The sequence below is a fragment of the Rattus norvegicus genome, chromosome 1 (genome assembly GCF_021556685.1).
Source record: "Rattus norvegicus strain SHRSP/BbbUtx chromosome 1, alternate assembly SHRSP_T2T, whole genome shotgun sequence".
NCBI lineage: Eukaryota > Metazoa > Chordata > Mammalia > Rodentia > Muridae > Rattus > Rattus norvegicus.
This window is the reverse complement of record NC_141534.1, coordinates 216,914,159-216,928,002: the sequence shown is the minus strand read 5'-3', so window position 1 is coordinate 216,928,002 and position 13,844 is coordinate 216,914,159. Positions and strand designations below refer to the sequence as shown.

Here is a 13,844-nt window from a genome sequence, read left to right as displayed (position 1 = left end):
GAGGAGCCTGAGGATGGAGGGCAAGGCCAGTCTGGGGTTGGGGAAGATCCTCAAGCCAACCTCTCATCCATGTTCCCTGGGTGGTCATAGTGCTCCCAGTTCCCGAGGACGACTTCAGATGGTCAAGGGGCATGATGGTCCTGCAGCCTGTAGGATATGGAACCTCTATCACCTGTGGGGGCGACTGAGGGATTTCTATCAGGTAAGGCATTGGGGAGACCTGACAGGAGGCCCAGCAGCCCCTTGTGAAGGTGTCTTTCTTAGTGTGGGCCATTCTAGGAGGAACTGCAGCTGCTGATCCTGTCACCACCTCCAGACCTTCAGACACTGGGATTTGACCCCTTCTCAGGTACTGTTTCCTACCTGCTCTCTGGCCTCTGTCCCTGCCCCATGTCCCTCTTTAACCCTTTGTGTCTTGTGCCCAGCAGAAGAGGCAGTGGACGAGCTGGAAGGCATCCTTCGGCTGTTGCTGGGGGCCTCAGTGCAGGTGAAGAGGGGACGGGAGAACAGAATGGAATTCTGACAGGAGAAGGGAACCTCTGTGTGCCAGCTTTGGGCCTTCTGTCTACCACAGTGTGAACATCGGGAGCTCTTCATCCGTCATATCCAGGGCCTCAGCCTTGACGTCCAGAGCGAGCTGGCTGCTGCCATCCAGGAGGTACCGATGGCAGTGATACAGTCTAGGGGCTTGATTTGGTTCATTTTCTCTGCCAGCTGAAGAATTAAATGGCAGGAAAAAAAAATCTGAAGTGCAGCAGGTGGCAGCAGAGAGAGCTCTTGCACAGCAGACAGAAGCAGCAGTTAAGAAAGGCATTTATTGAGGGCGAGCCAGAGCAGACACACAGAGAAACAGACTCTGCTTTGCAGAAGCAGGACTCGGGAAGCACACACACACACACACACACACACACACACACACACACACACACACACACAAGCAGTCTCTTCTGGAGGCCTGGGGTTTTAAAGACTCTGAGGAGTCTTCCTCCCTCTACTTTGGTCGGTCAGTTTGAAGGCCCATAGTTGGTTTGTCTGAAACCATTGTGTGATATGCCCTGATCAGGCCTTGAACTTGTTGAGCCGCTATGTCAGCAGGGGACCGCTAGTGGGGGCAAAAGCTGCCAGCCAGGCTTTTGTCTTAAGTCAGCAGACTGAGGAGGAAGCTGGCCATCTTGGAAATTTCCCACCTCTTCCATGTCATGGCCCCTCTTCCAGTCTGTCTGCCTGCCAGAAATTATGTCTAACCCTTGATCTCTAGGTACTGTGGTGGATGGCACCGGAGGCTTTTGCCACCCCTGAAGCCACCTTCACCTCCTTCTGATGTATTGCTCTCCGTGCCCTCAGGTGACCCAGCCTGGTGCTGGTGTGGTACTGGCTCTGACTGGACCAGAATCTGCAGAGCTGGTGGCTGAGGAGCTGGAGATGCAGTTACGGAATCTGATGGGGACGATGTCCAGGCTGGTGCGAGAGCGTGATCTGGGGGCACAGGTAGGGGACAGGCAAGGGCTGTCAGTTGTCATAACCCAGAATGATTTTGTGGGGATCGGAGGCCCGATGTACAGAGGTTTTGGAAGGTGCTTCCTGACCTTTGACTTCCTGCTAGCGGTTGGCTGAAGTACTGCTAGAGCGGGAGCCAGCCCACTTGCTGTTGCCAGAGGCTTCTGCTAATGCTTCTGCGGAGGGTCCCTCGCACCATTTGGCTCTGCAGTTGACCAATGCCAAGGCCCAGCTGAGACGCCTGCGGCAGGAGGTGTGAGTGTCTGAAGGCTGGGGAAGGGGCCAGTGGGATCTGGATGGATCCCCAGACCCCAGGTGTGGGTTTGCAACTGGCAGACACCTTCCATCACTCCATCCCTCCAGGGAGGAGAAGGCCGAGCTGCTGCTGGACTCCCAGGCTGAGGTGCAGGGCTTGGAATCTGAAATTCGAAGGCTCCGCCAGGAGGTGCAGTCCAACGCCCATCCCCCACTTCTGCCCCTCATTGACCCCTCCCCATCGTGGTCCTATTGCTTCTTGTGATACCTCACTCCTCTGTCGCGTGGCTGGCTAATCCTAGTTCTACACCATATGGCCCAGACCCAGGCGCTGTCTGGACAAGCCAAGCGCGCAGAGCTCTACCGCGAGGAGGCAGAGGCACTGCGGGAGCGGGCCGGCCGCTTGCCACGCCTGCAGGAAGAGTTGCGGCGCTGTCGCGAGAGGCTTCACGCAGCAGAGGTCTTTAAGGGCCAGCTAGAGGTGAGGTGGGGGCGAGGCTGGAGGCGGAATATTGCGCCGGGGCGTGGCCTGAAGGCGGGGCGTACAGGAGGGGTCTGGCCAAGAGAAGAGTGGACCTAGCTTTGCTTGGGAGACCGTGATAGCAGGGTGAAGTGCGTGAGGATACAGCAGGTGGAGTCTGGGACAAGCCCTTTAGGATGGGCGGATGGAAGGGAGAAGAAGAGACTATGGAAGGACAGGGCTTGAAGAGACGGATGGGGGCCACGGGTAGAATAGGGAAGTCAGCAGTGGGATTCCACCAAGTAGTGGGTACCCGTGAGTGTGGTCTAGAGGGATGTGGCCTTGGAAGGCTTCTCCTTGGGGCAGGGTACAGAAGGGTGGAGTACCTGGGGAAATCTTGGAGAAAGCTGCAGTTGGAGGGAAGAAGTAGGGAAAGAGGCAGGGTCTGAAGCTGTCCCAGGGGAAGGACGAGCATAAAGGTTGCATCTCATCAAGGATCCTCCCATCTTTCCCACCAGGAGGAGCGAGTGCTTTCTGGGGCCCTGGAGGCCTCGAAGGTCCTGCTGGAGGAGCAGCTGGAGATTGCCCGAGAACGCTCAGCCAGGCTGCACGAGACCCAGCGGGAGAACCTCCTGTTGCGTACTCGGCTGGGCGAGGCCCATGCGGTGAGCTAGGTTGACCTGTCCGCAGTCCACTGTCCCTGGTCCTCATGACTCCAGTGATGCCCAGAGCTCTAAGTGATTCCTGTTGGGAATGATATTCAGACTTGTACATTTGGCCTGGGCCAGATGAACAAGGTGCTGAGCCATTTTTCCACATCCCAGGACCTGGACTCTCTGCGGCATCAGTTGGAGCAGCTGGTGGAAGAGAATGTGGAACTGGAACTGGAACTTCAGAGGAGCCTGGAGCCGCCCCCAGGCTCCCCTGGGGAGAGTGAGTCTGGCCTAGGGTGAGGGTGAGGATCTGGGGGTGAAGGCAGACTCTGATGGGGAGGACTTGTTTTCAAGCCCTTACTAGGTCTGAGAGGTGTTGGGGCCGGGAGTCAGGGAGGGTGGGCGGAGTTTTGACTTGATCATATCTCCAGCTTCCCTACCGGGAGCAGCACCCTCACTGCAAGATGAGGTGAGGGAAGCAGAGGCTGGGCGGCTAAGGACAGTGGAACAGGAGAATCGGACGCTTCGAGGCCAACTACAAATGCTTCGGGAACAGCTTGACAGTCAGGTAGGTTCCTCCAATATCCTTATCCTCGCTGCTTCCCACCTACATCCCTTCTAATACACCCCCCATTGTCTCTCTCATATGTCCTCAGCGCCCTCTGCTGGAGGAGCAGAGCAAGGACTCCATGCTGCCTGTGACTAATGGGGCTCCAGCAGCTCCCCTGGCCCTAGATCACAGTCCCAAAAGCCTGGCTTGCCAGATAGGAGGCGAAGGCCCGGGATCTTTGGACCTGCCTTCCCCAGCATCATACTCTGGAATCACAAGGTTATCTGAGTGTCTCCAGGCACCCGATTCACACCCGGAGTTGGACAGTCCTTTCCAGATGGTATCTCAGGATCCCCAGACCTCAGACCAAACTCAAGAATCAGACCCTACCGGGGAGGCACATCAGTCCCTGGAGAAGTCTGGTCATAGAGTCTCTGTCCAGAGCCCCATTGTCTGGGACCCACCACAGGGTGCAGAGATCAGAATTGATGTGCAGGAGCTAGGAGAGACTGGCAGCAGGGAGGCTTCCGAAGGGGAGTCGGTACCGGAGGCCCAGGTCCTGAAACAGGAGAACCCCGAATGCAGGCCCAGATCTGCTGAGTTCATCCTCCTGGAGCCACTGAAGGATCAGAAGACCCTGGAACCGGAACTAGAATTGTCCAAGCAACAGACAGAGACAGGAGGGCACGAACAGAGGCCCAAGGGGTTGGTCAATAAACTGGTCCTTCAGAAACCACAGCAGACATCAGAAGGGCCTCCCGATGCCTGGTCCAGGGAGGAGCCAATCCCAGGGGAGACCCTGGCCACTGCTATCCCAGAGGAGCAGGCCCTCAGAGATGAGGTAGCACAACTAAGGAGAGAGGTTGTAAGCCTTGAGGCTAAACTGCAAGCCCAAGCCCAAAGACTGGAGGCCCGAAGTGCAGAGGCTGTCTCTCTCTCTGAGGAGCTGGCCCAAGCACGCAGAACAGAGGCTGAGGCCCATCTGGAGGTAGAGGCCCGGGCCCGGGAACAGGCCCGTCTGCGTGAAGCAGTAGATGCAGCTAGCCTGGAGCTGGAGGCTGCATCACGTGAGCGGGAGGCACTGGCAGAGGCGCTAGCAGCAGCGGGCCGGGAGCGGAGGCAATGGGAACGCGAGGGGCCCAGGCTGCGGGCTCAAGTTGAGGCTGCCGAGCAGCAGGTGCAAGCTCTGGAGAGCCAGGTCCGCTGTCATCTGGAGGAAGCTGAGAGGGAGCACCTGGAGAAGCAAGCCCTTAGGGAGGTATGTGGGGTACAGCGGTGGGTCGGGTAATGAGGATCTGCGACAGTTGCTGGCTTGTATGGTGTGGGTCCCTTCGCTGTACTGAGATGGGACTGAAAGTAGACAGTCCAGGCCACTCCTACCGTTGCAGGACATCTGGTAGCCAGTCCTTATTGGGCCGGCTACAGGAGAGACTCGCACTGTCAGCTCTATGGTCTGTCCTGCACTCCTGTTGTGGTAGCCTCTGTCCCTTTGCCCTAGCCCCATCTTCCTGTATAAATCAGACACTGTGCCCTACAGCACGCATGATCCCTTGGCAGACCAGGATAATGTGGAAATTGCCTGACTCATGGCCAAGGCCTGCTGCAAGTGACCAAACAATAGTTCTCCAGGAGCCAGGACGGAGTCCGTTCTGCAGCGAGCTCGCCCAGCTCCATACCCAACTCCATATAAACTAGACATATGCTTTTCATTCCAGCACTCAGGATGTGGAGGCAGGAGGATTAGAAGTTCAAGGTGTTTAGTTTGCTTTTCTATTGGAACTTAACTCAAGAGCAGGAAGCTGGAGACAGAACTGAGTGGAGCAGAGGCCGTGGAAGGGCTCTGCTTACTGGCTCCTCTCCATAGCTTACTCACCTTGCTTTTTTATGTAGCTCGGGACAATCTGTCCAGGGATGGTACCACTCACAATGGGCTGGGCTCTCCCGCATTAATCATTAACCAAGGAAGTGCCCCATAGACCTGCCTACAGACAGTCTGATGGAGGCATTTTTCCCAGTTGAGGTTCCCTGTTCCCAGATGTCAAGTTGGCAGCACAGAGATCCTTGACTCTACAATGAATTGGAGGCTATCCTGGGCTATATGAAACTCCGCCTAGAGAGAAAACAAAATCAAAACATTCAGTAAAGATTAGTGTGTCAGGCAGTGGCGGCATGCCTTTAATTTCAGCCCTCAGGAGGCAGAGGCAGGTGGATCTCTGTGAGTTTGAAGCCAGCCTGGTCTACAGAGTGAGTTCTAGAACAGCCAGGGCTTCACAGAGAAACCCTATCTGGAAAAGAACCAGTAAGGGCCTGGAGCGATGGCTCAGTGGTTAAGAGCACTGGCTGCTCTTCCAGAGGTCCTGAGTTCAAATCCCAACAAACACATGATGGGTCACAACCACCTGTAATGAGATCTGATGTCTTCTTCTGGTATGTCTAAGGACAGCTACAGTGTACTCATATACATAAAACAAATGTTTTAAAAATAACACAACAACAACAACAACAAGTGAAGTGCTAGCTGTGTACCCAGGAAGAGGCGATAGTGCCTATCTGGGAGTGAGAGGCCTTCGGGGAAAATTTCCAGGATGCTACTTGATGACAAAAGATTAAGGTTGGGGATTTAGCTCAGTGGTAGAGCGCTTGCCTAGGAAGCGCAAGGCCCTGGGTTCGGTCCCCAGCTCCGAAAAAAAAAAAGAACAAAAAAAAAAATAAAAGATTAAGACCTTTGATGAGAGAAGTGACAAGAGAATCCAATGACAAGAGAATCCAAGGACTCTAAGGTATTGGAGATGATGGGGACTCAGAAGTCACAGCAGTGGCCAGCTTTGAAGGAGTTGCTACTCTGTCCGCTGACATGGAAAGCTGCAGGTGTGGACAAACCCATGTGTGGTTGAGTTTGACAAGGGTCACCGTGATGAAAGGGGAAATGCCCATCAGGAGGTGGGGGCAGTGGTAACTGACAGGTAGGGTCATAGGGTGATGGGGGGGATGTCTGGAAATTCTTGCATTTCTTTAATTCATTCACATGCTTTGTTAGGCTTGGGTTCAGTGGTGACCAGGCCAGGTGTGGGGTGCCCATATGCATAGGTGCGGAGGTGACAGGACAGTGCAGAAAGCCGTGGTGCAGGGAGCTATGGTCCGGGCTGGATACATCAGGGTAAGGCTTTCTGGAGGAGGTGGAGAGAAGCAGATCCAGGCTGTGAGTTGGAGAAGTCAGGAGAGGTGAGCCTGAGGAGGAATTTAGCAGGGTTCCTATTGGGCAGGGCGAAAGCTTCCTTCTATGCTGAGGGAGAGGTTGGGGCTTATGTTGTGAGTGAATGGTATCTCTGGAGGCTGGAGATATCCCCATAGGGAGACAAAGCTAAGGACAGTACAGGGTAATGGCCAGGGTTAGGGCAGAGCTGTGGCTGCCAAGACTGGGAACTGGGTGCTCCAGCGTGAGCAGTCTCCAGTTCCACCCCAGGGCACAGACTGGAAGAACACCTCACATAGGAGCATCCCAATGATGAAGATGGGGAATAGGAGTCGGGGCGGGAGACACTGGTTACGCACGCACGGGGTAGGTATGGGGGAGAGATGTAGGGAATCTGGAACAATGAGTTAATGATGAGAGAGCGTCTCTCTGGGGTACCTAATGTGGCGTGGGATCTAAAGATCTGCCAGGAAGGAACTGTGTGCTGTCTCAGACCCTCCTGATTGTCAGCTGTGTGGCTTGGAGCAAGTTACTTCAGAATGTCGTTTTCCTCATCTGTAAACCAGAAACAAACCTGTACCTGCCCCTCCTGTGTACATTACCTGCAATCCTGCTCTTGGTAGGGCGAGGCAGGAGGATTGAGAGTTAGAGGCCATCCTGAGCTAGATAGGCTCAAGAGAGGACTGGAGATGTACACTCCTCTAATCCTAGAATTTGGGAATAGAGACAGGTGGATCTCTGTGAGTTTGAGCTTAGCCTGGTTTATAGTGACAGGAATATATAGTGAGACTCTGTTTCAGAAAAAAAAAAAGAGGGAGAAAAGGGATGAGAGAGAGAGAAAGAGGAACTAAAACCTATCTGTTCCTACCTGATCTGATCCAATTTCACAAAACGATGTGTGGGAGGAGCTCAGGGTGCTCCTGGCTCTCAGTACACTTTTGCTTTTTTGGGAGAGGGGCTGGCAGTGAAGGTAAGGGTGGCTCTGGAAGAACTGGCTCTGAGGACTTAGAGTGGGAGAAGCTGGGGCTAGAGGGAATTGGGACGACTTCCTGACTGTAACAGTTCCGGGCACTACCTGGATGTGGCATTGAAGGACCTGGCTAGCACTGCAGAGAAGGGATCCCAAGGTTTTTAGGTGGTCACAGAGGCCTCCCAGGCTGGGTGGAGGGGCACTTGGTACGGCTATAGCTAGAACCGTGAGCGGGCAGGGCCGCAGGTCTCCACTTGCAACTGCACCATGGTTCTCGTATCTCTGAGAACGCTAAGGCTCTAGTGGCCATTTGGGCAGCAGAGCCTTATGGGAATTGTAGTTCTTTTCCTCCTCCTATGGGAATTGTAGTTCCTCCTCCTCCTCCTCCTCCTCCTCCTCCTCCTCCTCCTCCTCCTCCTCCTCCTCCTCCTCCTTTTCTTTTTTTCTTTTCTTTTCTTTCTTTCTTTCTTTCTTTTTTCTTTCTTTCTTTCTTTCTTTTTTTTTTTTTTTTGGGACAGGGTTTCTCTATGTAACTTTGTCTATCCAGGAACTTGCTTTGTAGAACAGGCTGGCCTTGAACCTGGCTCTGTCTCCCTAGTGCTGGGATTAAAAGTATGCGCCACCACCACCAGCTGAATTTTAGTTGTTTTAACCAGAGACTGTGCCCACATCTGTTGGGAACTGCAATGCCCAGGGCAAGCTGTGAAGGGTCGTCACTTATGATGATGGCTCAATAGCCTTAGTTTTCGGAGGCAGGATGTGGCCAGTGACTGGGCAGTGTCATCTTTGTGCAGTTTTATTTTTCTAGGGTCCCCAGGAGTCAGAATGGTTTGGCCTCCCTCCCCTTGCAGCTCACAGGTCAGAATTGGCCTTCCACCCCTGCCCTGGAATGGTGTGGCCCAACTGCCAAATGCCATAGTCTCTGACCAACCTCTGCAGCCCTGCTCTGTGGTTAGACCCGAGATCCCTGAGTTCCTGTTCTGATAGCTCTTGGTAGCCACCCCTCTGTGGTGCTCTGCAGACCTACCTCCACCCAGCCCCTGCACATGCCTGGAAAAGCAGCTGCCAGGGCCTACCGCCCTCATGGGTACCCTCGAAACTATGGGCTCAAAGAGGTGAAGTCATTTGCTTAGTGTGCATCTCTGACTCCTCACTGAAGGGTTGCCTTCACCCCCACCAGGTTTAGGCCCCCAGCTCCCTTCATATCCATCCTACAGAGCCGCTGGCACTCCGTCTCCAGGTCTTTTAGACAAGGTCTCATACTGAGCCTAGGCCTCCTGTGTAGCCCAGGCTGTGCTTAACTTTGCAGCCATCTTCCAATCTTGGCTTCTTGAGTTGCTGGTATTACAGATGTGAACAATGCACGCCAGATGGGAACTCAGAGACATTTGCCAGGGTAACCGAGCAAGGCAGAGAGCAAGACGACCTCTTCTCGGGCCTGTTTCTAGCCTTCCTCTAAATCTGGGGAAGAGGAGTGATCCCCATCTTCAACCCCACCTGCTGAGTCTGCTCTGCCTGCCCACAGGAGCTAGAGAAGGCTGTGGTACGGGGCCAGGAATTGGGGGATCGGCTGGAGCATCTGCAGCGAGAGCTGGAGCAGGCGGCCTTAGAGCGCCAGAAGTTCCTTCAAGAACGGGAGAGCCAGCACCAGAGGTGGGCACAGTGGCTGGGTGCAGGGAGGGACAGGGAAGTGAGAGCTGCATGTTAAGGCTTCTCCTGGTAGGTACCAGCATCTGGAGCAGCGTCTGGAAGCTGAGCTGCAGGCAGCGTCTACCAATAAGGAGGAGGCATTGATGAAGCTCAAGGCCAGAGCCCTGCAGCTGGAGGAGGAGCTAATTCAGGTAAAGCTGTCCTGAGAACTGAGGTGCTGGCCCCTTGCCCCAACCTGGGAGTAGGCAACCAGGGCTGTCAGGGCTCAGGTCTTACTTCTAGATCGATGGATAGCTGTTCACCTCCTACCCTGGTGGGGCTGCTTCCTGTGTTCCTCAAGTGGATGGAACCTTTTCTTGGGATGACTGATCTGCCTGAGCCCCTACACTTCCCTATGTGTGTGAGGCACCTGCAATCTGTGTCCCTGAACCTCATCCCTGCAGCTGCGCCAGTACCCTGTGGACCAGGCAACTGAGGTACGAGCTGAGCCTCGGACTGTGGAGACCCAGAATGGACGGCTCATCGAGGTGGAGCGAAATGTGAGTGGCAGGGCATGGGTTGCCCAGGGGATGGGAGGACGAGCCGCTTAGCCACCGGCAATCTCTCTCTCTGGCAGAATGCCACACTGGTGGCTGAGAAGGCGGCTCTGCAGGGGCAGCTGCAGCACCTGGAGGGGCAGCTGGGGAGCCTGCAGGGACGTGCACAGGAGCTCCTGCTACAGAGTCAGCGGGCACAGGAGCACAGCAGTCGCCTGCAGGTGTGTGACAGCATGGGGCTCTTGTTAGTGTCATTTTATGCCCTTTTCTCTACTCCAGCCAGTGGCTTCGTCTGCTTCCAAAGTGCTTTCCCTCTGACCTCGGCCGTCACAGGCTGTACCTTCTCCCTTTGCTTGCTTTCAGCATTCACATCTGCACCCACTCCCATCCCCCGTCATCCTAGCATCTCAGCCTCTCCACGCCAGCCATTAGTCTTCACCCCTTCCCTGTCCCCGACCCTTGTGTCCCATCCCTGTTTTGGACCTCTTGCATGGCCCCACCACCCTGATTCCTCTCTGCTGCTTTCCACCTCCACCCGTTCTTTCGGTTGTGACTGGGCTTCCGCCATAGCTGTTCCTGTCCTCTGCCCCTGTGGTCTCGGGCCGTGCCCTGTATTCCTTGTGGGCTGGGCGCCTCACTACAGTGGTCGTCCCCACCTGTTCCACCCTAGGCTGAAAAGTCTATGATGGAGATTCAGGGTCAGGAGCTGCACAGGAAGCTGGGGGTGCTAGAAGAGGAGGTACGGGTAGCAAGGCGGGCCCAGGAGGAGACTCGTGGGCAGCAGCAGGCTCTGCTCCGTGACCACGAGGCCTTAGTGCAGCTGCAGCGAAGGCAGGAGACGGAGTTGGAGGGACTGTTGGTGCGGCACCGAGATCTCAAGGCCAATATGCGAGCATTGGAACTGGCCCACCGTGAGCTCCAGGGCAGGTGAGTCTCCCCCTGTCATGCTTACTCGCCTGTCTTCCTCAGCAGGCCCAACCAAGGGGATATTCTATACTCCAAGTGTCTATCCTACTACTCCTCTCTTGTGGGAGTCTAGGCTTCCCAACTTTGAGGCTGTGAATGGTGGTACCCTGCATGGCGTTCCGCTTTGGGGCTTTGCTGGGGTGTGGTGCTTATGCTTAGCAGATATCAGACTTTCAGATCCCCACAATGCAGTGCCTACTTGTCAAGGCTGCAGCCCCTGCAGTCCTCTGGGACCCTTGTTCATACAGGCACGAGCAGTTGCAGGCCCAGCGGGCCAGTGTGGAAGCACAAGAGGTGGCCTTACTGGCAGAGCGCGAGCGCCTGATGCAGGACGGACATAGGCAGCGCGGACTGGAGGAGGAGTTGCGGAGACTTCAGAATGAGCATGACAGGTGCTAGCCCTGGTGCAGCCCTGCCCTCATCACCCCCCAACCCCCCATCAGCATTCCCACATGTGAAGTGGGTTAGGGTGTGTTAGTCACTGCCCCTGCATGTCCGGTTTCTCCTCCTTTCTGTGAGTGTGGGCTTCCTAGCTCTTGGGAGAGCAGTTGTCTTTGTCTCCAAAGAGCTCAGATGCTACTGGCTGAGGTGTCTCGGGAGCGAGGGGAGCTCCAGGGTGAACGTGGGGAGCTGCGGAGCCGCCTGGCGAGGCTGGAACTGGAGCGAGCACAACTTGAGATCCAGAGCCAGAAACTGCGTGAGTCCAACCAGCAGTTGGACCTGAGCGCCTGTCGGCTGACCACACAGTGTGAGGTGTGGCACAGTGCTGGGGGCGCCCTGGGGCAGTCAGGGTAGGCAAGTCAAGCTGGACAGTCTGGAGCCGGGTATTCATCCTGCCCTTGCTGCTGGCCGCAGCTTCTGACCCAGCTTCGCAGTGCGCAGGAAGAGGAGAACAGGCAGCTGTTAGCTGAGGTACAGGCCCTGAGCCGGGAGAACAGAGAACTGCTGGAGCGCAGCCTGGAGAGTCGTGACCATCTGCATCGAGAGCAGCGAGAGTACCTGTGAGCATGCTCAGGGTCAGGCCCCTCAGGAAACCCCACTTCCTCTCATCCCCACTCCTCCACCCCCACCCCACCCCACCCCACCCCACGCCCCCAGGTCCAAGAGAAAAGTTCCAGGCATAGGGTAGTCTTACCTGCAATGTGACGGTCCGGAGTTATACCTGCTTCTGCCAGGGCTTTGCCAGGATTTCTCTGAACCTATTCTCTCCTCTTCCTACCAGGGACCAGCTTAATGCCTTGCGCCGTGAGAAGCAGAAGCTGGTGGAGAAAATCATGGACCAGTACCGTGTGCTGGAACCTGGGCCCCTACCCCGTACCAAGTGAGGTCCCACCTTCCGGAACCGGGATCCTGCTAACCTTTGCCCTGTCCTACCCTCTGACACCCAGCTCCCTGAAAGCCAGGCTGGGGTGCAGGTCTTAATAAGGGTTTGCCTGACCCTTTTCATCCCCTGATACAATCCTCCTCTCCCTCCCTTTTCCTGTTTCCTTATCCCTTCTTATGCCCTCTTGCCCCCAGGAAGGGCAGCTGGCTGGCAGACAAGGTGAAGAGGCTGATTCGGCCCCGGCGGGAGGGAGCCCTCCATGGGGGGCCACGCCTGGGGGCCGATGGGGCTGGCAGCACGGAAAGCTTGGGGGGCCCCCTGGAGACGGAGCTCCCTGAGGGCAGGGAGGCAGATGGGACAGGTGGGTCTGAGGGTCTGGTGACCAGAATGTCCCTATCCCATATCTCCCACGTTTGGCATCTGCTATACTGTCTGGCTTGCACCTGTGCTCCCTGCCACCCACCTCCACCTGCCTTGATGCTCCGTTGGCTGCTCTCTGCTCCAGGGGTCCCCTGCCTGGGCACCTCCTTTCTGCCTGTATTGCCACCTTTCCATTTCTACACAACCCACAGTCATGCCTAAGACCTCAGAGCAGCCGGGCACATTAGGGAAAGATTATTTATTCTAGTGATACAAAAGGAAACTGAGGACCAGAGAGGATGGGGCACCTTGCTCAAGGCTCCACAGTGAGCTTGTGTGAGCCACCAGCGAAGGCTTACCGGCCAGGTCTCTTCCTTCCTACGCTCTTCTTTCTACCCTATGTAACCTCACCCACTGGCTCTCTGCTTGCCTGGTCCCTCCCTGTACTTCGGTGACCACCTTCCCCATGCATGTGCCTCTCACAGGGTCCTCGTCACCAGCACCCATGCGCCGTGCCCAGAGCTCTCTCTGCTTGGGAGACGAGAACCTGGCAGGTGGGCAGCGGCGTAGACTCAGCTCCCGATTCCCTGCCGGGCGAAGCTCTGCGTCATTTAGTCCAGGGGACACCCCAAGGCAGCGGTTCAGACAGCGAAGACCAGGCCCCCTGGGGGCGCCCAGTTCCCACAGCAAAGGTGAGACATAGAGTCCCCGAATATAAGTCCCCATTATCCAGTGGACTCAGCATTTTGGGGAGGAGAGGTATTCCTCTTAGTCTCTGTGTTCCTGTATGCCTTGCCCACCGCTGCCCGGCACTGTGACCCAGCGGCTGCCTTTTGATCCCTAGGATCTGGTGTGGAATGGGATGGCTCCATTGAGACCCTCTCGGAACATGAAGCAGATGCCACTGGAGAGGGTGAGTGGGGATGTGTGCCCCATCTGGGGTCTCCAGCAAGTCTCGTTGACCAGTTCTCTCTTCTGATGAGGAAGAATTCTTTACCAAACACCAGCTGGTATGCTCTGGTGATACGGCAGGGAACATTCTGGTGTAGGGAGGCAGACTGCAAACACTGCCTGAAAATAATCACTGTTTACAACAGCCAGGACTGACAGAAATACAATCTGAACATGGTATGGGTGGTACACGCCGGCCACCCCAGCACCTGAGGCTGAGGCAGGAGAATTACAAATTCAAGACCAGCTTAGACTCTATGGCAAGACCCTGTCTGGATTGGGGGGGGGGATACAATGTGAGCTATGTGTGTATCTTTTTCCTTTTTAGTAATCCTGTCAGAAACATAGAGGGGGGGGGTACGACAGTTTTAATGACATGACTCATTTATGTCTGCCTAAATGGTTACAGTTTTCAATATGTAGTCAGTGCATAAAGTTACAAATGAGAATTTCTTTTTACATTCATTTTATTTTTTGAG

General features: G+C 55.4%; 1 protein-coding gene across 7 annotated transcripts in view; it reads left to right on the top strand.

Moving 5' to 3' along the window:
- Ccdc88b (coiled-coil and HOOK domain protein 88B) overlaps positions 1-13,844 on the top strand; it is a 30,244-nt gene that overhangs the window by 14,885 nt on the left and 1,515 nt on the right. For 2 of the 7 annotated variants that reach the window (NM_001432156.1, XM_087548496.1), the window contains exons 3-26: positions 91-202; positions 280-349; positions 429-487; positions 575-658; positions 1,345-1,488; positions 1,604-1,752; positions 1,861-1,942; positions 2,075-2,233; positions 2,731-2,877; positions 3,037-3,145; positions 3,297-3,433; positions 3,522-4,673; positions 9,104-9,231; positions 9,302-9,419; positions 9,672-9,767; positions 9,845-9,985; positions 10,435-10,691; positions 10,979-11,122; positions 11,297-11,483; positions 11,586-11,731; positions 11,953-12,051; positions 12,249-12,415; positions 12,900-13,106; positions 13,259-13,327. In NM_001432156.1, the coding sequence (NP_001419085.1) occupies positions 91-202; positions 280-349; positions 429-487; positions 575-658; positions 1,345-1,488; positions 1,604-1,752; positions 1,861-1,942; positions 2,075-2,233; positions 2,731-2,877; positions 3,037-3,145; positions 3,297-3,433; positions 3,522-4,673; positions 9,104-9,231; positions 9,302-9,419; positions 9,672-9,767; positions 9,845-9,985; positions 10,435-10,691; positions 10,979-11,122; positions 11,297-11,483; positions 11,586-11,731; positions 11,953-12,051; positions 12,249-12,415; positions 12,900-13,106; positions 13,259-13,327 (4,163 nt within the window). Of the gene's footprint in view, positions 1-90; positions 203-279; positions 350-428; positions 488-574; positions 659-1,344; positions 1,489-1,603; positions 1,753-1,860; positions 1,943-2,074; positions 2,234-2,730; positions 2,878-3,036; positions 3,146-3,296; positions 3,434-3,521; positions 4,674-8,543; positions 8,694-9,103; positions 9,232-9,301; positions 9,420-9,671; positions 9,768-9,844; positions 9,986-10,434; positions 10,692-10,978; positions 11,123-11,296; positions 11,484-11,585; positions 11,732-11,952; positions 12,052-12,248; positions 12,416-12,899; positions 13,107-13,258; positions 13,328-13,844 lie in introns of those variants that run through there. The other 5 variants (XR_015619569.1, XR_015619571.1, NR_197272.1 and 2 more) reach the window with 4 other exon arrangements.